Source organism: Anomaloglossus baeobatrachus, chromosome 3 (assembly GCF_048569485.1).
Source record: "Anomaloglossus baeobatrachus isolate aAnoBae1 chromosome 3, aAnoBae1.hap1, whole genome shotgun sequence".
Taxonomy (NCBI): domain Eukaryota; kingdom Metazoa; phylum Chordata; class Amphibia; order Anura; family Aromobatidae; genus Anomaloglossus; species Anomaloglossus baeobatrachus.
In genome coordinates, this window is record NC_134355.1 from 514,089,371 (window position 1) to 514,114,972 (window position 25,602).

General features: G+C 43.1%; 1 protein-coding gene across 1 annotated transcript in view; it reads right to left on the reverse strand.

Moving 5' to 3' along the window:
• ARHGEF26 (Rho guanine nucleotide exchange factor 26) overlaps nucleotides 1-25,602 on the reverse strand; it is a 237,484-nt gene that overhangs the window by 37,382 nt on the left and 174,500 nt on the right. The window contains exon 12 of the mRNA XM_075340721.1: nucleotides 12,373-12,579. Within this exon, the coding sequence (XP_075196836.1) occupies nucleotides 12,373-12,579 (207 nt within the window). The remainder of the gene's footprint in view (nucleotides 1-12,372; nucleotides 12,580-25,602) is intronic.

Here is a 25,602-nt window from a genome sequence, read left to right on the forward strand (position 1 = left end):
AAACTGCAATTTGCAGCCAAGTGTCCCTTGTGGGTTATGGAATAAATTCTTCCTGCAAACAGTCCCACAATGCTCTGCAGGTATGGCGGACAATTCCGGATATTGTGGAGACCCCAAGGCGGAATTGGAAGTGGAGAGAAGATAGTGATTCTCCTGTTGCAAGGAATGTCAAAAAGACAATTAATAAAAAAAAAATGGTTTAACCCCTTAACGAACCATGACGTACTGGCTACGTCATGGATCGTGTGAGGTTAGGCCCCGCCCCCTGCCATGGGCAGGTCGTGGCCATCCGCGCACATATCAGCTGTTTTCAATAGCTGGCATCTGTGCCTGCTAATCGTGAGTGGAATCGCTTCCACCAGAAACTATTAACCCTTTACATCTCGCTGATCAAATCTGGCAGTGAGATGTATATGCGCTCCGCCATTACAGTGAATTACCCCGCCACCCCCTTGGAAGTCACGTGACATGATCACGTTGCCATGGTAGCACAGGGTCATGTGATAACGCCTGTAGCTAACATGAGTCACGCCCTCTCAATGCTGGAATACAGCCGACATTGAAATTTAACCACAATATCTGCAGTTCTGAGCTCTGTAGCTGAGATCTTGACATATGCCAGAAAAATGTAAAAGGTTAAAAAAAATATAAAGACATAACGCTATTTGGTATAGCCTCGTTCAGAAATGCCCTATCAACATATTAAATCAATTATCTGATTAGTAAACTGTGTAACGGCCAAAAATAAATAAAAACAAAAAATCAGTTTTTTGATCGTTGCAAAGTGCGCAAAATACAATAACCAGCGATCAAAATGGCGCATCTGCAACAAAATGTTCCAGTTAAAACAGCTCGAGACGCAAAAAATAAGCCATCACTGAGTCATAGATCCAGAAAAATTAGAGCGCTACGGGTTTATAAAAATGGGGCAAAAATTGTGGCCCTTTTTTTGGACAAGCTTGTGACTTTTTGTTTACCCCTTAAATGCAAGTAAAACTAAATCATATTTGGTGTCTACAAACTCTCAATGACCTCAGGCATCACAATGACACATAATGTTTACCATATAGTGTACACGTTGAATAAAATATCCAAAAAACTATTGTGCGATCAGTGTTTGAAATTTTTCCACACTTGAAAATTTTTTAGCCACTTTCCAGTACACTAGATGTTAAAAATTATGGTTTCATTTAAAAGTACAACTCGTCCTGCAAAAAACAAGCCCTCATATGGCAAGATTGACGGAAAAAAAAAAAATAAATTACGGCTCTCTGAACAAAGGGGTAAAAAACAAAATGGAAAAACGCGAAATGTCCGGGGGCTGAAGGGGTAAAAGTCTCCTAACAGAAGAAGATACAGTAAAAATGCCTAAGAGTCACCAGCAAACGCTCCGCTGGTGAAATGGAGAATCGGCTGTGTCAGACTTCCGGATTTGTTCTTCCACGTAGCCAACCAGAATGTCGAAGAAATCCGGGGTCATCCGTACGTAGCTGGCAAACATTTCAGGGTGTCTTCTTAACTCTAAATATAGAGTAGAATAAACCCCACGGGACATTCTGTGCGCTGTCAATAGGTGTATCCAAAAGCACCGCTGTCGCAGACGCATGATGCGCTGTCGCTCTTTCTCCCGCACAATTATCGCTAACCGATTAGCCTCAAAATTGAAGTCCACGTAAATCTTCAATATATTTGCTATTATAGCATCCATGTCTTCAAGCTGTCTTGTGCTGTGAAAGCACTGTATATACAGTTTTTCAGTGGCCAATCAACGTTTTGTTTGTTTTGTGGGTTTTTTTTTTTTTTTTTCTAATATTTCAAAAAACGGATCCGTCAAAAAACGGACCGAACGGATACAAAAACCGGACCAACCTGATGCGGCTTTTTCCGGATCAGGTTTTCGGATCAGGAAAAAGCCGCATCAGGTTGGTCCGGTTTTTGCACATTTGTTGCCGTATCCGTTGCATCAGGCACAAACCGGATTGTGCCTGATGCAGAAACCTGATGTGTGAAAGTAGCCTAAGGGTACTTTCACACATCCGGATTTTTGCTCTGCGGCACAATACGGCGTTCTGCAGAAAAACCGCAACCGGCTTTTGTAACGCCGATTGCGGTTTTTTTTGCATTGACTTACATTAGTGCCGCATTGTGCCGCAGGGGCTTGCGTTCGGTCCGGTTTTTGCCGCATGCGGCAGATGTAGCCGATGCGGCGGCCGGATCGAACGTTCCCTGCAACGTTTTTTGCTCCGGCAAAAAACACCGCATCGCGCCGCATCCGGCCGCTGCGGCGCATTTTTCAATGCATCCCTATGGAGGCCGAATGCGGCGCGATGCGGAAAAAAACGCATCCGGTCGCCGCATGCGGTATTTTCCACTGCGCATGCTCAGTAGCATGCCGCAACCGGAAAAAACCGGACCGGCCGCATGTAAAAACTTATGCAAAGGATGCGGTGTTTTCACCGCATCCGTTGCATAGTTTTCACAGCCGGATTGAGCCGCAGGGCTCAAACCGGATGTGTGAAAGTAGCCTAAGAGGGCCCTAAAAAACAAATTTCTTTAGACTAGCCTATCACCTCACCTCCCTCATCTAATCTAGTCCTCTTCTGCCCTTCATAAAATGTACTTCCAATTCTTGTCCCCTGTATCTTCTGATTGCATCCTTCTTCATGTACTTTTTTACACTCTGTATGTATAAATTCTGGCTGATGATCGGTCCATGCAGGTGGTTTTGAATCCCTATTGAATTGATGACTGTCCCATATATGACAAGCTTTTCTCCACCCATTCACCTTTTGTGTCTCCCCTATTTCCTCATAGACTGTAAGCTTATGAGCAAGACCCTCACTCCTCTTGGTATCTGAATTTTATTTTGTATTGTCTCATATTGTCTGTATATGTCCTCTCTGAATTGTAAAGCGCTGCGGAATATGTTGGAGCTATATAAATAAAAATTATTATGTACGGACTCCTCTGCTGCAAGAAACATTTCTCTTATTTATGCTGCTGATGCCCACAAAGTAGCTTCAGGTCACTGCAGGTTTATACCTCTGCATGCCTCCATGTGCCCATTAATGCAGTATAGCCATATAACGCTCTCACTCAATGAAAATTGATTCAATTTCCCCAGTTTGCTGAAAGATGTGTCATGTTGGGGAGTAATAAAACAAATTATATTTTATAATCCAATAAAAAACCTCAATAAAACTAACAACTCAAAAAGCCAGACTTGTACAGCATCATAAACCTGTATCTGCCCGCTGGTACTGTGACTCAGGGATATCTAGTTGCTTTTTGTTTGCATTTTTCTCTCCCCTTCTTCCAAAAGCCATCAACTGTTTATCAGTCCATTAAAGGGAACCTGTCAGCAGATTAGGGGCCTATAAGCTGCGGCCACCACCAGTGGGCTCTTTATATACATCATTCTAACATGCTGTATATAAGAGCCCAGGCCGCTGTGTAGAACATAAAAGACACTTCATAATACTCACCTAAACCGGTCGCTGCGGTGGATGCGGCTCAAATGGGCGTCTTCGTTCTCCGGTGTCGGCGCCTCCTCTTTCGGCCATCTTTGTCCTCCTTCTGAAGCCTCTACGTCATGACGCGTCTACGTCATGACTGGTGACAGGTTCCCTTTAATATAGCCATACGATGGCTTATTGATTAGTTGTAGTTTTGAACATTTATTTATAAAAGAGAGAGAGTTATTCCAAGTAGGATGAAGTAGTGAAACCATTACCACATTGTATAGTGGAAATGATATAGAAACAGGAATCTCCACAACAATATGGATTATGGTGATACCAAGCTTGTATGTATGTACGTACGTACATACATACGTATATAACAAAAATCATACATTCACTACACAATAAATTCTAAAATACCCGATGCGTTAGAAGAATCGGGCCACCTTCTATATATATATATATTATATATATATATATATATATATATATATATATATATATATATATATATATATATATATATAAAGAGAGAGAGAGATGTTGTTGTGTGTAGTTGCCAAGTGTTTGTGTAGGGCACTGTAAATGTTCTGGGTTTTGTCTGGGTGGGTGTGGGGGTGTGTGAGAGCGGTGTTGTTTGTGTGTTGCGATGTGTGTGTTGCGTTGTTTGTGGAGCTCTGTGTGTCTGCAGCGTTGTGTGTGTGTGGTGCTGTGTGTTGCGCAGTTTGTGTGGGTGTGTGGGGTGCGTGTGTGTTTTGGGGGAGGTATGTTTTGTGCAGTGTGTGTGTGTGTTGGAGGAGTAGTCCTGGGGAGAGAGGAGGATAATAGGAGGAGTTGTCCTGGAAGTGAGAGGAGCATAATAGGAGGAGTAGTCCTGGGGAGAGAGGAGGATAATAGGAGGAGTAGTCCTGGAAGTGAGAGGAGCATAATAGGAGGAGTAGTCCTGGGGAGAGAGGAGGATAATAGGTGGAGTAGTCCTTGGGGGGGAGGTGTCTAATAGGTGGAGTAGTCCTGGGGCGGAGGTGTCTAATAGGTGGAGTAGTCCTGGGGGAGGTGTATAGGTGCCCAATGTGTTGGGGGCGTGTCTGAGTGGGCATAGTGTGCGGGGGCGTGGCCAAGCGGGCACAGTGTGCGGGGGCATGGCCAAGCGGGCACAGTGTGCGGGGGCGTGGCCAAGCGGGCACAGTGTGCGGGGGCGTGGCCAAGCGGGCACAGTGTGCGGGGGCGTGGCCAAGTGGGCAGAGTGTGTGGGGGCGTGGCCAAGCGGGCACAATGTGCGGGGGTGTGGCCGGGCAGAGCCGAGCGGCCAATGCGTGCGGGGGGCCGGGCCGAGCAGAGCGGCCAATGCGACGGTTGTCACTGTAATGACGTCATTTTGGAGCAAGACAGAGACCGAATAAGGCAAATATTATATATATATATATATATATATATATATATATATATATATATATATATATATATATATACACACACACATATACATATATATATATATATATATATATATATATATATATATATATATACATATATATACATATACACATATATATATATGTGTATATGTATATATGTATATATATATATATATATATATATATATATATATACACATACATACATACATACATACATACATACATACATACATACATACATATATATATATATATATATATATATATATATATATATATATATATATATATACATACATATATATACATACATATATATACACACACATATACAGAAGTACAAGTCAGGGTCTGGTTTCTTAAATAAAAAAGCAAAACAAAACAAAAAACACAATCTCTGATGATCCCCTGAAGCACAATCAAATCCGTTATCAAATGGAAAGAACATGGTATCAAAGACTGCAGTATCTGTCCGAAAGATCACAATATGTCGTACACTCCATAGAGCTGAACTTTATGGAAGAGTGGCCAGGAAAAAGTCTTTACCTAAAGCCAAAAATTTGGAATTCTCATTTTGAGTTTCCCAAAGACATGTTGAACTTTTTGGCCACCAAGGTAAACACTATGTCTGGTGCCAACACAGCTCATCACCCCAAGAACACCATCCCCACAGTGAAAAATGGTAGTGGCAGAACCAAGCTGCGGGGATATTTTTCGGCAGCACGAAGAGGGAAAATAGTCCGAGTCAAGGGAAGATGGATGGTGCAAAATACAGGGATATTTTTGAGCAAAATCTGTTTACCTGATTTGAGACTGGGATGGAGGTTCACCTTCCAAAAAGACAATGACCCAAAGCATGCTGCTAAAGCAACACTCGAGTGGTTTAAGGGGAAACGTGTAAATGTAATAGAGTGGCTTAGTAGAATAGAGAATGTGTGGTCAGCCTTGAAGATTGCTGTTCACCAGAGGAAACCATCTTACTTTGAAGGAGCTGGAGCAGTTTTGCCTTGAGGACGGGGAAAAAAAATCCCAGTAGCAAAATGTAGAAAGCTCATAGAGATTTATTCAAAGCAATTTGCTGCTGTAATTACCGCAAAAGGAGGCTCTACAAAAGTACTTACTTTAGTGGGGTGCATAGTTATGCACATTAAAGTTTTTAGTTATTTTGTCTTATTTGCGGTTTTCTTCCCAATACAAAGAAAAGCAAATGTTCACAGAAGGGGGTGAATACTTTTGCAAGGCACTGTAAATGACAGATGCATTTAAATGGTTAACAGCAGTGATCATCTCCAGCTGCTGTGGTTACACAGATGCCAGCTATATCACACTGCCTGAATCTACCACATGTGGAAAAAGATCAGCTCCTGAACCCCCTTCCAAACATGATGACTGCTGTTGTACATGTACGTCATTTTGCACTAATGGGTTGATTGCTCTATGAAGGTAATGATACCAGCATGCCCCTTACTGTGGTGCATGGCAGTGACATAATGCGCTGACGTTGTTTCCTGAGCCGGCTTTAGTAGAGGATGCTGTGCTGCGTGGGCTCGGAGGAAGGCAAGTAGAATTGTGGGTTTTTTGTGTGCATGTGTGTAGCACACAAACCGGGTACATTATCCCAGGGATGGGTCCAGGATGGGGCACATTAACCCAGGAAGTGGTTCCAGAATGGAGCACATTATACCAGGGATTGACCCAGAATGAGGCACATTATAACAGGAAGGGGACCACGATGGGGCACACATACAGGAATAGACAGATATAGGAATGTAGACTTCTTATGTATGGCACAGTCCCTTAGTATATTGTATACTGTCTTGGTATATTCATCACTGCGTTTAATTATAGCTTGCTCTTGTATTATAATATATACTGTATAAGGCCTGTGCTACACACACGTGAAAATCACGCACGTGCCGCGAGACACGTATTTTCCTTGCATGTTGCGTGAGGTAAGTATGTCTCCGGTACGTGCGGCCCACGTGTGTTCTCCGCGATAACACACGGAGAACCGGTAATTTTCATACTCACGAGGTCTTTGCTGCTGTCCGTGGTGCTGATTTTCGGTCTCCGGTCCTGCCCACTCCCCGCTGCTGCTTCCGGCCGCAGTGAAGTGAATATTAAATAAGCATAATGAGCGGCGGTCGGCAGCAAGTAACAGCAGCGGCAGAGACAGGAGGGCTGGAGAAGGTGAGTAAAGATTTGTTATTTTTTTCTCTGGCATGTGAGTTTTCTCCGGCGCGTGTCACATGGGACCGCATACACACTACATCCGTGTGGTACGGGTGCGGGCCGTGTGACACCCGTGATGCCGGAGCAAAACGGACATGTCAGCGTGAGAAACTCACGGACACACGTAAGTACGGAACGGACACAAGTTCCGTTCAAAAATACTTACGTGTGTCCAATACATTAGGAAAACATTGGTCCACGTATGTACGTGTCTCCGGTACATGAAAAAACTGCCAAACACGTACCGGAGGCACAAACGTGTGACAGAGGCCTAACACGGTCGCTTATTACGTAGCATTCCCTCTAGTTATGTATAACGCTGTCCCTTATTATAGAACGTCCCCTCTTGTTATACATAGCACCGTTTCTTACATAGCGTATTCTCGTTATTTTTGTTAATCACAGTGCCCCCTCTGCTACATAATCCTCTCTAGTTAGTTATGACTGTAAATGGAGCAGCATCTGACCAGCCTTCTCTATTAGAAAAAAGGCTTTTCCATGTTCCATTAGTGTCATTTCATTTTGTATCTAACGAGAGAGGAAACTATTAAATAAAAATCTGTCGGTATAAAAAAAATAACAAGAGAATCAGATATGTAAGCGAGGACATTATGTAATAAGGGATGGTAATATACTTAATGAGTGGTGACAATGTTTTATATATTATATATACACACTCACACACACACACACACACACACACACACACAGTATATAATCTGTAGATTAGTCGTCATAAAAAAAGGGGCCCCAAACACATTTCTTGAGCAGGGCCCCCAAGCCGTCATGGTCTACCCCTGCCCAAGTTATACCAATATAGCTCGTAAACTTGTCTGGTTGCTACTGGTTCTAAAGCATAAAATGTAAAGGAGTACACTACTTCTGGCCATGATTTCTCACTATACGTGTGGTCACTTTTTAGTCCTCTTTATATCCATATTTACATTGATTTGGGATTGTATATTCTTTTAAGTGGTGTTGGGTTACTTTAAGTGGTGCCAGTAAAGTATGTTTAGTTTAAATAGGGGATTATGGTGAGATTTGCAGTGATAACTCCCAAATATTGGGGTTAAGCGAGTCCTGGCAGAGCAGAGCAACTTACTGTGGTCAAAAAAGAGCAGACCAATGCAGGCCAAGTGCAGAAGGACAGCTGCTATGTGTAGTGTAGAAACCATGGACCAGAGCTCCCTATGTTATAGCTCTAATCCTCAAAATGGCCTAGAGCTGCACATTCCCCAGGATCTGTTTATTTTTCTCTGTATTATGGCAGCGCTTCATCCATGTCTATCAGTTGTGTGTATAGAACACAACAGGATTCAGCTAGAGACAAGAATTACATGGACACGGTAAATGTATTATGTGGGGGGAGATGGCGAGAATGAAAACACTGGTACTGGCTGAGGCACAAGCGGAGCAGAACTCTTACGTGCCCCAGTAAGTAAATGTTGTAGCTGGTAATCCTATCATGTCATGATACCAGAGGTGATAACTCCGCAACACTCAGAATTTCCTGACACTTTTTAGTCATTAACAATTCATCTGCACCAGAGAGGCTCGGGGGTTAAGTGCAGGGAATGAACTGATGGAAAACAGATACCAGGGGCATCCAGAGATGATTATACAAGGATACAAAAAAATCTGCTTCATGCCAGTCCTGTACATACTAACAGTCTGCAATCTGTCAGGAACTATCTCTGGGATGTGTGTGATTGTAGATTGTGGTATTATGTCCATGACGTGTGACCACCATATACAAACACACCGGCCCTGTGACTGCACCATGGGGTATGTGAACACGGAATACATCAATCTTGTACTGCATTACTGCTATGTAGACTACACTAAGACAATTGAGATTCGAACCGCACAGACTGTCTTGTTGGCAGATGGTTCACAATCTCAGTAGATGGGACCCTACACTATCAGACTCCCCCTGTCCTGGGCTGATGCCTGCAAATTAAAAGGGTCAGTAGGATCCAACTCCTTTAAAGAGGTGGTTCACTTCTCAGTATAGTGGTCATACATTGATGTAAACCTCATAATGAAGGCTTTTTCAAATACCTTGTTAGTCAATAGTGCCTTTGAGCAGTGCAATTATGGTCCGCTCATCCCCATCATGTGACTCCCGGGCTCCGGTGATGTCACGTCAACTTCCAGTTGACCCGCCATCACCGTGCCTGGCCCCAGTTTCCCGGAGTGACTAGGCTGTGGTGGGCAGAGTTTCACCGCTCATCACAGCCCAGCATCGCTCCTGCTTGCGGGGCTCTGCAGTGAAGGAGGGAGGGTGTGAGATGATGGGTTGTGATCAGCGGTGAAACTCCACCCACAGCCCAGTCATTCATGGAGACTGGGGTCGACATTGGTGATGACGGGTCAACTGTTAGATGACATGACATCACTGGATCTCAGAGGTCACAGAACCCGGTCACGTGATATGGATGAGCGGACTGAACAAGGTATTTGAGGTTTACATCAATGTGTGGCCACTATGCTTAGTAGTGAACCACCCCTTTAAAAACAGCCTGGGACAGATATCACAAGAGTTCAGCCATTGTTGCGGCATTCACTTAACCTCTAATGTATACTAGGGGAAAAAACAAACTGACAAGCACTTTCTAGTAAAATGAATGACATGTACAGGTTGCTTTGACTGCATTGCATCAGGAAACAAATACAACATGACCTTGAGCGCACTTGGGCATGGTACCCCCTACTTTTGTGGTCAATGCCGGGAAGATAGACTCAGGAGGTATGTGCCACACAGTGACCACTGTCAGGATGGATGCCAAGAAATGTATATCACCTGGCATATGTCTCTTTGTAGTAGCTCTCAGTATTGGAAAATGCAGTCTGCAAGTGTATACCTGAAGGATACGCTTTACCAACATCTGAATCAAGTAAGTTTATTTTGGTCTCATCAGACCACACTAATCCATGTCCTTAAGGGTACTTTACATGCTGCGACATCGCTAGCGATCTCGTTAGCGATGTGAAATTCTAGATAACAAGTGCGATCTTTCGAGATCGCACATGCGTAAAATGACCTATGTGCGCTCTCAAAAGATCGCACTTGCGATCTAGAATTTCACATCGCTAACGAGATCGCTAGCGATGTCGCAGCATGTAAAGTACCCTTTAGTCTGCAGCAAACTGCATGCTTTCTTGGGCATTATCTGTAGAAGAGCCTTTTTTCTGGGATGACAGCCATGCAGACCAATTAGATGCAGTGTGTGGCGTGTGGTCTGAGCACTGACAGGCTGATCACCCACCCCTGTAATCTCCGCAGCAATACTGACAGCACTCATACGTCTATTTTGAAAAGTCAACCGCTGGATATGATGCGGAGTTTGTGCACTCATCTTCTTTGGTCGACCATGTGGTGAGGCCTGTTTTGAGTGAACCTGTCTTGTTAACCCCTTACTAACATAGGAAGCACTAGTAAGTCCTATGACAGCTACCTCCCTTTGATGCGAGCTGCACGCCAAGCCCACATGATCTGATCAGTCGACATGTGCCTCTAACAGGCGCAAGTGGAATTGAGATCCATTCACGGCTGTTAACTAGTTATATCCCTATCAATCTCGGACAGCAAGATTTAACGATCGTCGGCACGGAGCACGTGCTGCCCTGCTCCCATCGGCGGCCCCGTGACATGACGTGATCGCGAAGCGCCGATGGGTTGTCATGACAACCGGGGGGCATCCCTCTAAATAGCGATATCATCATATCTGTGCAGGGCTACTCAAAAAGTCACCATCTGGAGACCTTTTTCTCATTGATGTTTGCTAGATCTGGTGTTAATGCACCAGGCTGACAGACAGCAGACAGCCACACATCCCGGGACCGCCAGCAACAGGTTGGGGACCCCTGCTATAGGCTATATGAACAAACGCTGAGTGCACCTAAGGTAAATCTGATGATCACATTCAATGAAGTCACATCAACCTGTACATGAATTTTATTTTGTGATAATGTACAGATGTGATGTATATGTCATTTTGCTGTATAGGTACAATATTCTGTATATGTCACAATACATGTAGCTTTACTACCTAGATGCACAGCTAAATAGGTAAACCAGACATATCTCTGCATCATCCTCTCTCTTCACAGCAGATTTAATCCAGCCATTCTTACAGATCTGGTCTGTAGGTCCAGTCCCTGTAGAAGTCCATGCTAACTATGTGCCACACACCCAAAACACAGGCTACATTCCAGCAAAAGAATGTACAGGGCTAGCTAAGATTTTGGTATCAGGAACCATCGCGACGATGGAGGAACTTCCACTGTCAGACGCTTCTCAAAGGCAGCGCGCTGACCAATCAGAGTCAAGCGGCTCATACCTTTGACGTCAGCGCGATGGCAGTGGAAGCTCCGGCATCGGTCGCGATGGTTACCCGATACACATCCTGTAGCGGCAGACTACAAGAACCATGAGGCCGACGAGGGAACGGAAGGTAAGGTGAGCATAATATGTGTGTGTAATAGCACAATAGGAGACCAGGATGAGACATTGAGCAAGTTGTGGAACGGATTGTCTGAGCTTGCATTATTTCCTATGGGAAATTTTCCTTTGCTAGACGAGTAACTTGGTTTACAAGCACACTCCCAGAACGGATTGTTCTCGTAAACCATAATTTACTTGCGTTCAGATTCAGTTTGAATTTTTGCTTTATTAAGAGTCCAGTGGGCGGTCCTAATCAGAGAATGACCGAATTGCATTTATGAATGGACTGCTCAGCATAAAAAGAGCAGCAGTTTACATCAGTAAATTACAGTCTAGAATATTTCCAAAGAAAATCTCTGTTTAGTATCTCCTGCCAGTTCTATATCCCCACACCGCTCCTGCGAGATCTGTGCTCTTTCTTGGAAGCGAATCGTGATCTAATTGTTTAATACAACAGGAAAAAAAGGATTTCCAGATATTCCCTAAATGTTTACTTCACCGAATCAGGCTTGTAATATATTTTTTACAATGGTGCAACAAAAGAAACATTTGGGGAGTATCTGGTGCCTTGGACATACATTTGTTTCTATTCTATAGGATGTTGCCCATAGATAGGACTGTATTCTGGTTCAGCAGATACACATACCAGATGTTTGAGACATTTTGATTAACAGTGTTATTTTATTAATTAATAAATCTTGTCTTTTTTCTTCAGCGGTAAGAATGGATGGCATAGTGACTGCAATTTAGATATTTCTGTTTTTTTCCCCGCAGAAGCAGTTCAAGCCACGTAATTGTAATCTCTACTTACAGGGTGTCGGCCCCCAATAGCATCTCCACCTCGTCGCCTGCATAATTGCTTCGGATGGTGAGTGTGAACAGGTGGTTTGCGGAGCTTTGCCTCGAGTACAGTATGGGCGTACTGTTCTTTAACGGAGAAGGTGGTTCTTCATTGTCACACTGCTCAACATGGAGCTGGTCCAACATGGAATAGTCCGTCACATTGTAACTCTCATCACTGCAAAAAAAACAGAACATACAATTAGTCTACCCAGCTCTCCCTCCTCCTCAACGATATGAGGAGATAGGAATGCACTTTAATAATGGATTTATTAATTAATAATGGATTTATTAATTAGCATCCAAACTTTTTCCCAAATAACAGAGTCCTTTGCAGCCAGGTTTTAAAAAGCAACTTGGGTCATGGTGTTTTGCTTCACAATCAAGAAATTCCCTACGATGGGACCCTCAGCTAAAAGAAATATATTAAAGGGAAACTGTCACATGTAAAAACGCTATTAACATGCAGATATGGGGTTAATCTGGATTTTAATAGTGTTTGAAACCTGCCCTGTGCCTGCACATTAAACCCCAATGGAGGATTAAAGGGAACCGGTCACCAGATTTGGTGGCTATAAGCTGTGGCCACCACCAGTGGGCTCTTATATACAGCATTCTAACATGCTGTATATAAGAGCCCAGGCTGCTGTGTAGAACATAAAAAACACTTTATAATACTCACCTAACGGTTGCGCTGTAGTGGAGTTGGGCCATATGGGACTCTCCGTTTCCTTTCGGCCATCTTCGTCCTCCTTCTGACGCCTGTGTGCATGACGCGTCCTATGTCATACACACTCGCCGATCCCGCGCAGTCACACTACAATACTTTGTTCTGGCTGCTCAGGACCTCAATGCCGGCGAGTGTGGATGACAGACGTGTCATGCACACCGCCTACGAAGATGGCCAAAAGAGAGAGACGGTGCCGGCACCAGACAACGGAGATGCCAATCTGACTCAGATCCACTGCAGCGCGACCATTAGGTGAGTATTATAAAGTGTTTTTTATGTTCTACACAGCGGCCTGGGCTCTTATATACAGCATGTTAGAATGTTGTATATAAGAGCCCACTGGTGGTCGCCGCAGCTTATATGCTGAAAAAATGGTGACAGGTTACCTTTAACGTTCATTTCCTCCCAGCAGCAGGGTGTAATGTGCAGGCGCCGGGCAGGTTTCAAACGCTATTAAACTGCACATTACCCCCTTGTCTGCAGGTTAATAGCGCTTTTACATGTGACAGGTTCCCTTTAAATGGTAAGTAATAAATGTGTATGATCAGTATTCAATTTACAAAGGAACTGCCGCGGGCAGCATGAACCAGAGTCTGGGTGCAAAACTGCAACCATGTAAGTTTTCTAATACCCTTGGGATCACCATGTCTATTACAAAAGCTGTCGTCATGACACAATTTGATGGATTGCACCACTTAAAGGGAACCTGTCACCAGGTTTTTCCCTTATGAGCTGCGGCCACCACCAGAAAGCCCCTGTATACAGTGTTCCAAAATAGTATATATAAGGGTCAAGCCCGCTCTGTAGAACGTAAAAAAACACCTTTTTAAAATGCACCTACTGGGTGGTCCAGGCCGATGGGTGTTAGTGCTCTAGGTCCAGTGCCTACTCTTTTCTTGCGATCGTCGTCCTCCTGCGCAGCCCAGTGTGTATGACGCATCCTGCATTATTCACTGAGAGGCCGCCATTGCACTTCTGCGCATGCGCACTCTGATTTGCCCTGCTGAGGGCAGAGCAAAGTACTGTAATGCGCAGACACAAAAAAAAAGTCAAAGACCGCCCACGCACTACAGTATTTTGATCTGCCCTGAGTCAGGCAGATCAAAGTGCACATGCGCAGGAGCGCAATGGCGGCTTATTTGTACACAAGACGCGTCACGCACACGAGGCTGGGCAGGAGGACGGTGATCGCATAAGATGGAGGAGGCGCTGGACCGAGAGCAGCGACAGCCATCGGACCGGACTGCTCCCTAGGTGAGTATAATAAAGGTGTTTTTTATGTTATACAGAGCGTCCTGGGCTCTTATATACAGAATTCTGGAATGCTGTATATAAGAGCCCACTGGTGGTGGCCGCAGCTCATAAGGGAAAATCCTGGTGACAGGTTCTCTTTAAGTTCTCAATTTAAAGAAAATGATGATGACTACACAGCTCCTATAACTGAGTTACAATGTAGGAGATTATAGCAGTGTTATCACAATAGGCAGAGATAGCAGTGGTTGTATGTTGGTAACATTATGCTGTACTGATACATCATGGCAGATAGGAATAAGATGCAGGATGAAAGCTAGGAATAAAGACTGAGGCAGAAGGGAAGAAAACAGGTTTAACATGGAAAGAAGTACACTGTATCTGCAGGTACAAATATGGAAAAAACAAACGTGAGCTTCTTTAAACAACAACTTTGACACCCTCTTTTTAAAGTATGTACTCCCCTGTGTAATATAAAATAATTAACACTCACCTCCACACTTGCACCATTCCAGCGATATCGGCAGCAGGTCTCATTTTTATGACACATGAGCCCAATAGCGGCCATTGACATGCTGCAGGGCTCACCTGACGATGTCACACGAACCCTGGCATAGCTGGAAGCACGCCAGTATGGGAGCGGAGCATCTATTTTTATTTTACGAGAAGCACTTCACTTAAGAGGGGATTTGTCATCAGGTCTTTGCTACCTCATCCAAGAGCAGTACAACATAGGGGCAAAGACCCTGAATCCAGCGATGTGTCACTTACTGAGCTGTTTGCTGTCATTTTGATAAAATCAATGATTTCTCTGCTGCTGATCTAGCAGTTGTAAAGAGCTCATGAATATGCTGGACTACCTGCAGCACACCAAGTAGTCCTGCAATGATCATCCCCTGGTGATTAACTAGTGATTATATCAAAACTACACTAAGCAGCCCAGTAACATATCGCTGGAATCAGGATCTCTGTGTCTACGTTATGTGGCTCTCAAATTAGGTAGCAAAAATCTGGTGCAAGATTTCCTATAAGAATGGGTTGTTTAGGGAGTGGAGAACCCCCTTTAAAGCAGCACTCCCTTAAGCTAGATCAGCATTTGCTATACACTGTATTCAGATTAGAGACAGTGGCTTAATATAGTGCAATGATGGGGGAAGGATACACAGGAGAAAGAAGCTAATGATTATTTTGCTATTCTGGGAGCATTTTACATTAGCTCATTACCTGTTTACTGGTTAAGGCACAGATAGGAAACACATTGGAAGGAAATCAAAACACTAACATGAAATTCACTGTAACATCTGCAATTCCTGACCCGCTGCCAACTACTAAAGGTTGAGTGCTCCTTCATATAAACACTGCACAATGTGTAGGAGACAGACATTGCAGCTCAGGGGCCCTTGTCACTCAAACGTCTCTCCACGTAGGCAATGGAATTAACAACGACTCAAAGCGAAAGGAAAGAATGATCTAGAATACCGAGCTTTATGAGCACTCACAAATCAACTGCTACTTTAGTTTCATGTGAAAAATAAGAATAAACGTCATCCCTGCTGCTTTTATGAAGGTAAAATGTAACATACAGCTGTTCATTACTTCCTGCAGAGGGAATAAGAAATATACTCATTTATTATGTATTACACACACATATATATATTATATATATGGCAAAAATTAAGAGTCCACTGTGAACAATTTTCATTTTTTTTTTCATAAGTCCTGTGCAAAGTGTAATCTGCCCAATTGGACCATAGAGCACTGGAGTACAGTAATCTGCTCTGATGAGTCTAATTTTCAGCTTTGCCCAACACCTGGTCATCTAATGGTTAGATGGAGACCTGGAGAGGCTTACAAGCCACAGTGTCTTGCACCCATTGTGAAATTTGGTGGAGGATCGGTGATGTTCTAGAGATGCTTCAGCAAGGCTGGAATTGGGCAGGTTAAACTTTGCGAAAGACGTATGAATCAAGCCGCATACAAGGTTATACCTGGAAAAACAGTTGCAATGTTTCCCAACTATGAGGACTGGTTTTTCTAGCAGGACAATGCAACACGCCACGCAGCTAGGTCAACCAATGTGTGGATGAAGGACCACAACATCAAAACCCTGTCATGGCCAGTCCAATCTCCAACATGAACCCCATTGAAAACCTCTGGAATGTAATCAAGAGAAAGATGGATAGTCACAAGCCATCAAACAAGAAGAACTGCTTAAATTTTTGCGCCAAAAGTGGCATAAGGTCACCCAAAAGCAGTGTGAAAAACTGGTGCAAAGCATGCCAAGATGCATGACAGCTGTGATTAAAATTCATGGTTATTCCACAAAATATTGATTTCTAAACTCTTCCTGAGTTAATACGTTAGTATTGTTGTTTCTAAATGATTATTAACTTGTTTTCTTTCCATAATTTGAGGTCTGAAAACAAGGCATTTTTTTTTATTTTGACCATTTCTCATTTTCAGTAAATACAAAATTTATTGCTTGGAAATTCGGAGACATGTCAGTAGTTTATAGAAAAAAAAGAACCATTTACATTTTACTCAAAAATATATCTATAAAGAGAAAAATCAGAAAAACTGAAAATTTTGCAGTGGTCCCTTAATTTTTGCCAGAGCTGGCTGTATGTGTGTGTGTGTGTGTGTGTGTGTGTGTGTGTGTGTGTGTGTGTGTGTGTGTATCTATATCTTTATCTATCTATATCTATTTATATCTATATCTATCTATATCTATATATAGCTCTATCTATCTATCTATCTACTGCATCTATCTACTGCATCTATCTGTATCATGTTCCGCAGCGCATTACAGAGATTATTATCACTAGTCCACATTGGGGCTCACAGTCTAAATTCCCTAACAGTATGCATTTGGAGTGTGGAAAGAAACCCACGGGAGTACATATTCATTTACCGTACTTATTTTACTTGTTTATATAGCACCACTAATTCCACAGCACTTTACAAACATGATAGTCACTGTCCCTACTGAGGCTCACAATGTGATTTCCCTATCATTATGTCTTTGGATATCCTGGTGACGGTAACATTGTGGGTGACAAGATGATAAATTGAGTGATTATTTTGCTGCACGTTATTTCGGAAGTGTCAATTCTATGGCATATGTATAGAATCAAGGAAAATGTAATGCTAAATGAGTATCATGATGTTCCTCCCAATTGTTATTGGCGGATAGCCCAGGTCCCAAAGTAAACTCTACACCCCTGTACTTACATTCCCGATTTCCTTCACATAAACCCCATGTTGCAAATATTGATCAAGTGAATTGCAGAATATCCCCTTTTAACATACTCAGCAAAAAGCTATGAATTAAACATTTGTTTTTTAACGAAATTTTTTATTGCAATGGTTCAGTAATAGAGATGAGTGGATTGCTTTGCGGAGCCTCAGTACATGGTCCAGAGGGTGAGCAGGAGCTGGGGATATTTCCTGAGCTTACGGGCTCCCCAGAGCAGTGTTATCTCACCAGTCCATCTAATCAGCAGCTAAGCCCGGGATCGGAAGGTAAGATAATATGCCCCACTCCTGCCCATGGCCACAGAGCACAATCTGCTCATCTCTTTCTTTATGTAAACATAGTGGTAATTAATTAGCCTGGACATCCCCTTACAATCCCCACAGAACTTGTTGCAGATCCCTTTTTTTTTCTAAAGGGGCTCCCTGTTCAGGAGCGTATCCCTGCCCAACCTGACAACTTTCTGGTTGGTGGATGTGTAGACTCTACCCTTCAGGTCAGTAGCGTTGTCGGGCAGTAGACCTGAACATGCGGTGCTGCTACATGAGTCAGTCTTCCATACTCCTCAGCATCAAAAGCACTGTGATAATGACAAGCAGCTATCGTTAGCATGGTTGTCACCATCCCCCTTGTAGGCCCCTGGTAGTTGGATGGAAAGATGTGGCTGGGATTAGACGTTAACACAACTGCTCAAGAATGTGCAATTCCTGTCGGTCCCAATAGAAACCAGTTTGTAGGAACTGCGCATACTTGGACACTACTTCTAGACCACATCGGTAGCCAGTTGCCTTGACAATAAGCTAAAAACATTGAAAGAGAAAATGAGATATGTTGGAAGAATGAGGGAAAATGTAACTTGGAAACTTGCTCGCTTTTACAATGACTCCTGACTCATTTAAGTAGATGGAAATAGACCCTAACTAATATTGATCACACATCTTAATCCTATCAACATCTGCTATTTTCTTTCCATACGAAGAAGCTAAACCTGCACATAATATTACACAAATGGCTGACTTCATGCTTTATGCTTTCTTCATGTGTCTCTATGCCGCTCTCTTATGCATCACCTAGTCCTTTTGGCCTTGGCAGAGCGGTCTGGCTGCATTTTAGTCTACAGCTGACTACGACTTATAAATCCTTTTCCATCTCATTTCTGTGTCCCATACATATAAGTAGCAGATTTGTGATCACACCCTAAGTGCTGAACCTTACATTTCTTTACTTTATACGTCTCCACCCAGATTTCCAAATTTGCCTAAAATACCTCAACAGTGTTATCTTACTTGACTGTAAAATACCTTACATAGTTTAGTGAACATTCTGGAAATGTTCCATGTATGAGCCCCTGCTTCCTACTCATCAAGGGTGTATAGCTCAAGAGCTAACAAAGTAAAAGTTAGAATAAAGTACTTTTCAGAACTTTTCTACAGCTTTTCCAAGTTATTGGAAATCCCCTTTTACCACTGATGTTGGCAATCACAAGAAATGTCCAGGGCCCCTTACACGAACATTACTTTCCTTATGCTGCTAATACTTTGCGTACTCACGTTAATATATACCAGGGGTCTCAAATTCGGCTGGGTTTATGGGCCGCACATAGAAAAATAGTAATTTGGGGGCTCGCATTCTTTGCAGGACAGAATTACATTGTATTGGTACCATATTTTTGTTTTCTCTACCTTTGGACCTCTGTTTTTGAACATTTTTTGCTGGATTATAACAAACATGCACTTTTTTATTTAAATTATATATAAAAAAAATTGATGGTAAAAAAAAAAAAATCATGCATTTTGTTTTGTTTACATTTTATCCCATTCTTGTAAGTAATATAGTTTTACAATTCGCACTATATAGTAATTTTGGCCGACATCTTTTAGTAATGTCCCCCATCCTGTTCCCCTTCTTGAAGTAATGTTCCCATCCTGATCCCCATTCTGTAGTAATGTACCCATTCTTGTCCCATCCTATAGTAATGTGCCCCATCTTGTGCCCATCCTGTAGTAATGTGCCCCACCCTTTTCCTCACCTTGTAGTAATGTGCTCATCCTGTAACATGCCCCAGCCATGTCCCCTTTAGCTAACGTGCCCCATTCTTTTCCCCTTCCTGTAATAATGTGCCCATCCTGTAGTAATGTGTCCTCTCCTTGACCCCATACTGTATTAATGTGCCCCCTCCATGTTCCATTTCACTAATATGCACCATTTTTATCCCCATCCTGTAGTAATGTTCCCCCTCTTTGTCCCCTTTTACTAATGTGCCCATGCAGGTCCTCTTCTTGTAATAATGTCCCATTTACTGATCCTCTTCTTGTAGCAATGTCCCATCTTGGTCCCTTATTGTGCCATTCTATACACACACACACACACACACACACACACACACACACACACACACACACACACACACACACACACACACACACACACACACACCAAAACATTCTTCTCACCGGTCCTCCATTCCCTCGGCATCCTCTTCCCTGCTTCTTGTGGCCTGCAGGCATGTGGACTTAAGAGTACTTCTCACATAGAGAGATCGCTGCTGAGTCGCAGGTTTTGTGACGCCCTAGTGACTTCATTAGCGATCTCGCTGTGTGTGACACTAAGCAGCTACCTGGCCCCTGCTGTGAAATTGCTGATCGTTACACACTGCTCTGGTTCATTTTTTTGGTCGTCGGGCTCCCACAGGGCAGCACACGTCGCTATGTTTGACAGTGTCCCAATTTCCGCCGAGATCGTTATACAGGTCGCTACTGCGACCTCTATCGTTACTGCGCCGTTGGTAAGGTCTGACTGTGTGACATCTCACCTGTGACCTCCCAGCGACTTACCAGCGATCCCTATCAGGTAGTATCGTTGTCGGGATCGCTGGTACGTCGTTTAGTGTGACGGTACCCTTAGTAACGATGGCGGCCGCTGTCCGTGCTTAATCTGAAACTCAGATGAACGTTTTGTCGCCACCACACAAAGTCAAGCTCTCTCTGCACTATTCCAAGGGCAGCTGCTGGCCAGAGGCAATCAGGAGAAGTGATACGCATCCGCTGCTTGCCCATTATTGGCCAGCGGCTGCCATTGGAATAGTGCAGAGAGAGCTTGACTGCGTAGCGCCAATCAAGCATTCATCTGAAATAAAGCAGTGATGGCTGTCGCCCCTGCACCAGCTGCGATCTTCGGGGGTAGGGGCACAATGCCTGTGGGCCACAAGAAGCAGCCTGAGAGGCTGCAGGCGTGTTTATGATCCCTGATATATACTGTACAAATTAGTCTAATGTTGGCTGAACCCACCAATTCGATGGGTTTGCAGAAAGTATGAAGGCTCCAACACATGATTTCGAGGAACATAAGGATCAGAGTATGTCCGATCCTTTTGTTCTCTAAGATATAAGCCACCGCCAGAAGGATCTGGCAGCAGCTTGCTCATAGAAAACACAGGAGTACTTAGCAGAATGAGTGTTCCTGTATATGAGGAAAAAGTCAGGAGAGATAGCTGCTCATCATTCAGAAGAAGACTAAAGGTCCAGTCACACTAAGCAACTTACCAGCGATCCCAACAACGATAGGGATCGCTGGTAAGTTGCTAGGAGGTTGCTGGTGAGATGTCACACTGCGACGCTCCAGCGATCCCACCAACAACCTGACCTAGCAGGGATCGCTGGAGCGTCGCTACACGAGTTGCTGGTGAGCTCACCAGCAACCAGTGACCAGCCCCCAGCGCTGCGTGGAAGATGCTGCGCTTGGTAACTAAGGTAAATATCGGGTAACCAACCCGATATTTACCTTTGTTACCAGCGCACAGAGCTACACGTGCAGAGAGCAGGGAGCAGCGCACACTGAGCGCTGGCTCCCTGCTCTCCTAGTTACAGCACACATTGGGTTAATTACCCGATGTGTACTGCAGCTACATGTGCACAGAGCAGGGAGCAGCGCACAATGCTTAGCGCTGGCTCCTTGCTCTCCTAGCTACAGCACACATCGGGTTAATTAACCCGATGTGTCCTGCAGCTACATGTGCACAGAGCAGGAGCCGGCACTGACAGTGAGAGCGGCGGAGGCTGGTAAAGGTAAATATCGGGTAACCAAGGACAGGGCTTCTTGGTTACCCGATGTTTACTGTGGTTACCAGCCTCCGCAGAAGCCGGCTCCTGCTGCCTGCACATTTAGTTGTTGCTGTCTCGCTGTCACACACAGCGATCTGTGCTGCACAGCGGGACAGCAACAACTAAAAAATGGCCCAGGACATTCAGCAACAACCAACGACCTCACAGCAGGGGCCAGGTTGTTGCTGGATGTCACACACAGCAACATCGCTAGCAACGTCACAAAAGTTGTTCGTTAGCAGCGATGTTGCTAGCGATGTTGCTTAGTGTGACGGGGCCTTAAGGTGTATGGGGGCTTTATAATCCATAAAATGCTTCCCTGTAAAATGTATTAAAACTAAACCAGTTTTTAGAGATTTTAAAATAGGAGCCACATCACAAGTCTTTCCGCTTGGTTTCTATGATGAGAAAGCGTAAGTGCAAAAAAAAAAAAAAAAAAAAAAAAAAGCACATTGCAAAACTATTTCATACCGTACCACACAACAGCTTTATAATGAAGCTCCATAAGCAGGAAATAGGGGACACCATACGCTCATGGGCAAAATAACTGGTTAATGGACCGGAAATTAAGACTTTAGTAAAGTAAATGATCCATTCCCCAAATTGCCTGAAGTGGGATAGCCACAAGAATCAGAGTTGAGTTGGATTCATACATCCATGTTTCATAGACTGCTACACAAACACTAGCCGCGGGTCTCCTTTACAGTCCTGTTCTGGTGCTTGTGGATAAGTAATAACTTAACACCTCTACCAATAATTATACTACATTCTGGGGTCATCGGGAGCAGAAATTTCAGTATTGTCATTACAAGACTTCAGCATTTGCTGTGGCATTAAACATAAAAGGAACCAGAAAAGTTCATACATTTTGGTGAAAGATCAAAGCAATCAGTGAATATAGGCCCAGCACACAATCAGTGGAAGACATAAGAGTTACATAGAAATATATATTTATTCAGATTAGGTAAACCTTATTTAGGTACATTACGGGTCTGTGTCCATTACTCAGCAGTGATTAGGCTAGCTCCTACTGCAATTTGACCAGATCTTAGGTCTATAGAAGAGCAGATCAGTGCATAACATGGAAATAGTTTTTCTAAGCAGTAGCACAATTACACATTTATGGCACAAGGAAATATATAAAGAGCTGGATATAAAAGATGAGTTAGCTTTGTAGGATGAGTAGTTAAAATGATATACAGTGCTGGCCAAAAGTATTGGCACCCCTGCAATTCTGTCAGATAATACTCAGTTTCTTCTTGAAAATGATTGCAATCACAAATTCTTTGGTATTATTATCTTAATTTATTTTGCTTGCAATGAAAAAACACAAAAGAGAATAAAACAAAAATCAAATCATCGATCATTTCACACAAAACTCCAAAAATGAGCCAGACAAAAGTATTGGCACCCTTAGCCTAATACTTGGTTGCACAACCTTTAGCCAAAATAACTGCAAACAACCGCTTCCGGTAACCATCAATGAGTTTCTTACAATGCTCTGCTGGAATTTTAGACCATTCTTCTTTGGCAAACTGCTCCAGGTCCCTGAGATTTGAAGGGTGCCTTCTCCAAAATGCCATTTTGAGATCTCTCCACAGGTGTTCTATGGGATTCAGGTCTGGACTCATTGCTGGCCACTTTAGTAGTCTCCAGTGCTTTCTCTCAAACCATTTTCTAGTGCTTTTTGAAGTGTGTTTTGGGTCATTGTCCTGCTGGAAGACCCATGACCTCTGAGGAAGACCCAGCTTTCTCACATTGGGCCCTACATTATGCTGCAAAATTTGTTGGTAGTCTTCAGACTTCATAATGCCATGCACACAGTGAAGCAGTCTAGTGCCAGAGGCAGCAAAGCAACCCCAAAACATCAGAAAACATCCGCCATGTTTGACTGTAGGGACCGTGTTCTTTTCTTTGAATGCCTCTATTTTTTTCCCGTAAACTCTATGTTGATGGCTTTTCCCAAAAAGCTCTACTTTTGTCTCATCTGACCAGAGAACATTCTTCCAAAATGTTTTAGGCTTTCTCAGGTAAGTTTTGGCAAACTCCAGCCTGGCTTTTTTTATGTCTCGGGGTAAGAAGTGGGGTGTTCCTGGGTATTCTACCATAACAGTCCCTTTTCATTCAGACACCGACGGATAGTACGGGTTGACACTGTTGTACGGTCTGACTGCAGGGCAGCTTGTACTTGTTTGGATGTTAGTCGAGGTTCTTTATCCACCATCTGCACAATCTTGCATTGAAATCTCTCGTCAATTTTTCTTTTCCTTCCACATCTAGGGAGGTTAGCCACAGTGCCATGGGCTTTAAACTTCTTGATGACACTGCGCACCGTAGACACAGGAACTTTCAGGTCTTTGGAGATGGACTTGTAGCCTTGAGATTGCTCATGCTTCCTCACAATTTGGATTCTCAAGTCCTCAGACAGTTCTTTGGTCTTCTTTCTTTTCTCCATGCTCAATGTGGTACACACAAGGACACAGGACAGAGGTTGAGTCAACTTTAATCCATGTCAACTGGCTGCAAGTGTGATTTAGTTATTGCCAACACCTGTTAGGTGCCACAGGTAAGTTACAGGTGCTGGTAATTACACAAATTAGAGAAGCATCACATGATTTTCCAAACAGTGCCAATACTTTTGTCCACCCCGTTTTTTATGTTTGGTGTGGAATTATATCCAATTTGGCTTTATGACAATTTTTTTTTTTTCATTGAAGACAAATTAAATGAAGATAATACCAAAGAATTTGTGATTGCAATCATTTTAAAGAAGTAACTGAGTATTATCTGACAGAATTGCAGGGGTGCCAATACTTTTGGCAAGCACTGTATCTTAAGAAGTATATTAAAAAGTTATTTTAAATAGTCTCATCCTCTTTACAATTTTGCTCTTATTTATGGGTGAGCAACAGTTGAATATGATTTTGTAATGTACAGAGTGTAAACTCATTAGTTATGCCATGGCCTTAGGCAGGTAAGGATGGCGCCACCACGCACGGTGAGACAACCTGTGCTGCCCAGTAACAGAACCAGAGATGGCAGGAGCGATGCTGTAGAATATCGCATTTCCTGTAGGAAACATTTACTACAAATCAACTGTCTACAGGGATCCTGTTTAACCAGTAAGACAAGATAGCAATTTCATTAAACAGATCTAAACCTATTCTACGACAGTCTGAGTAAACCTGGATATCTATAAAATCGCTCACATCATGACAAGAAACATTGCTTACGTAAAGCAATTTCTTTTGTTTTTTTTTTTTTACTAGTAATCCCAAAAAATCTGTGTAGTAAATCTGCAGTTTATTTCAGATTGAGTGATAATACAGCCTGGGCTTCTTAGTCCATGTTATAGTCATGGTATAGCCTTTGTCTTCATCCTCAGAAGTGGATACAATAGAAATTATACAGCAAAGAAACACAAACCTTTGAAAAAATAGATTTATGGTTTATTTAGCCAAAAAGCAAGGCAAATATTTCTGTGCTCAAGCTTTCTTGAGAAGTTTATAAGTTTCCATTCCTGGAGGTCAGCTGAGCAAAGCTGGCAGAAGCCGACAAGCGTTAGATTATTATGGCTCCTGCTCGTCACATAGAAAACACAAGGGCAATGTATAACAGTGTCCGTAGGACATGACAGAAGCTGTAGTCACATTGTAATCTGTGCAGGGGCCTTTGCATGTGAAGTGTAATTAAAAAACAACTGGTCTGCAGCTTAAAGGGAACCAATCACCAGGATTTTCATATATAAGCTACAGCCAGTGCTATACTGGCACTATCAGGCTGATTCTCTACATACCTGTAGTGGGCAGCTCGGATGTTTCAATTTCTTGGATTTCAAAACCTAAAGTATTAAGTTTTAGCATAAGT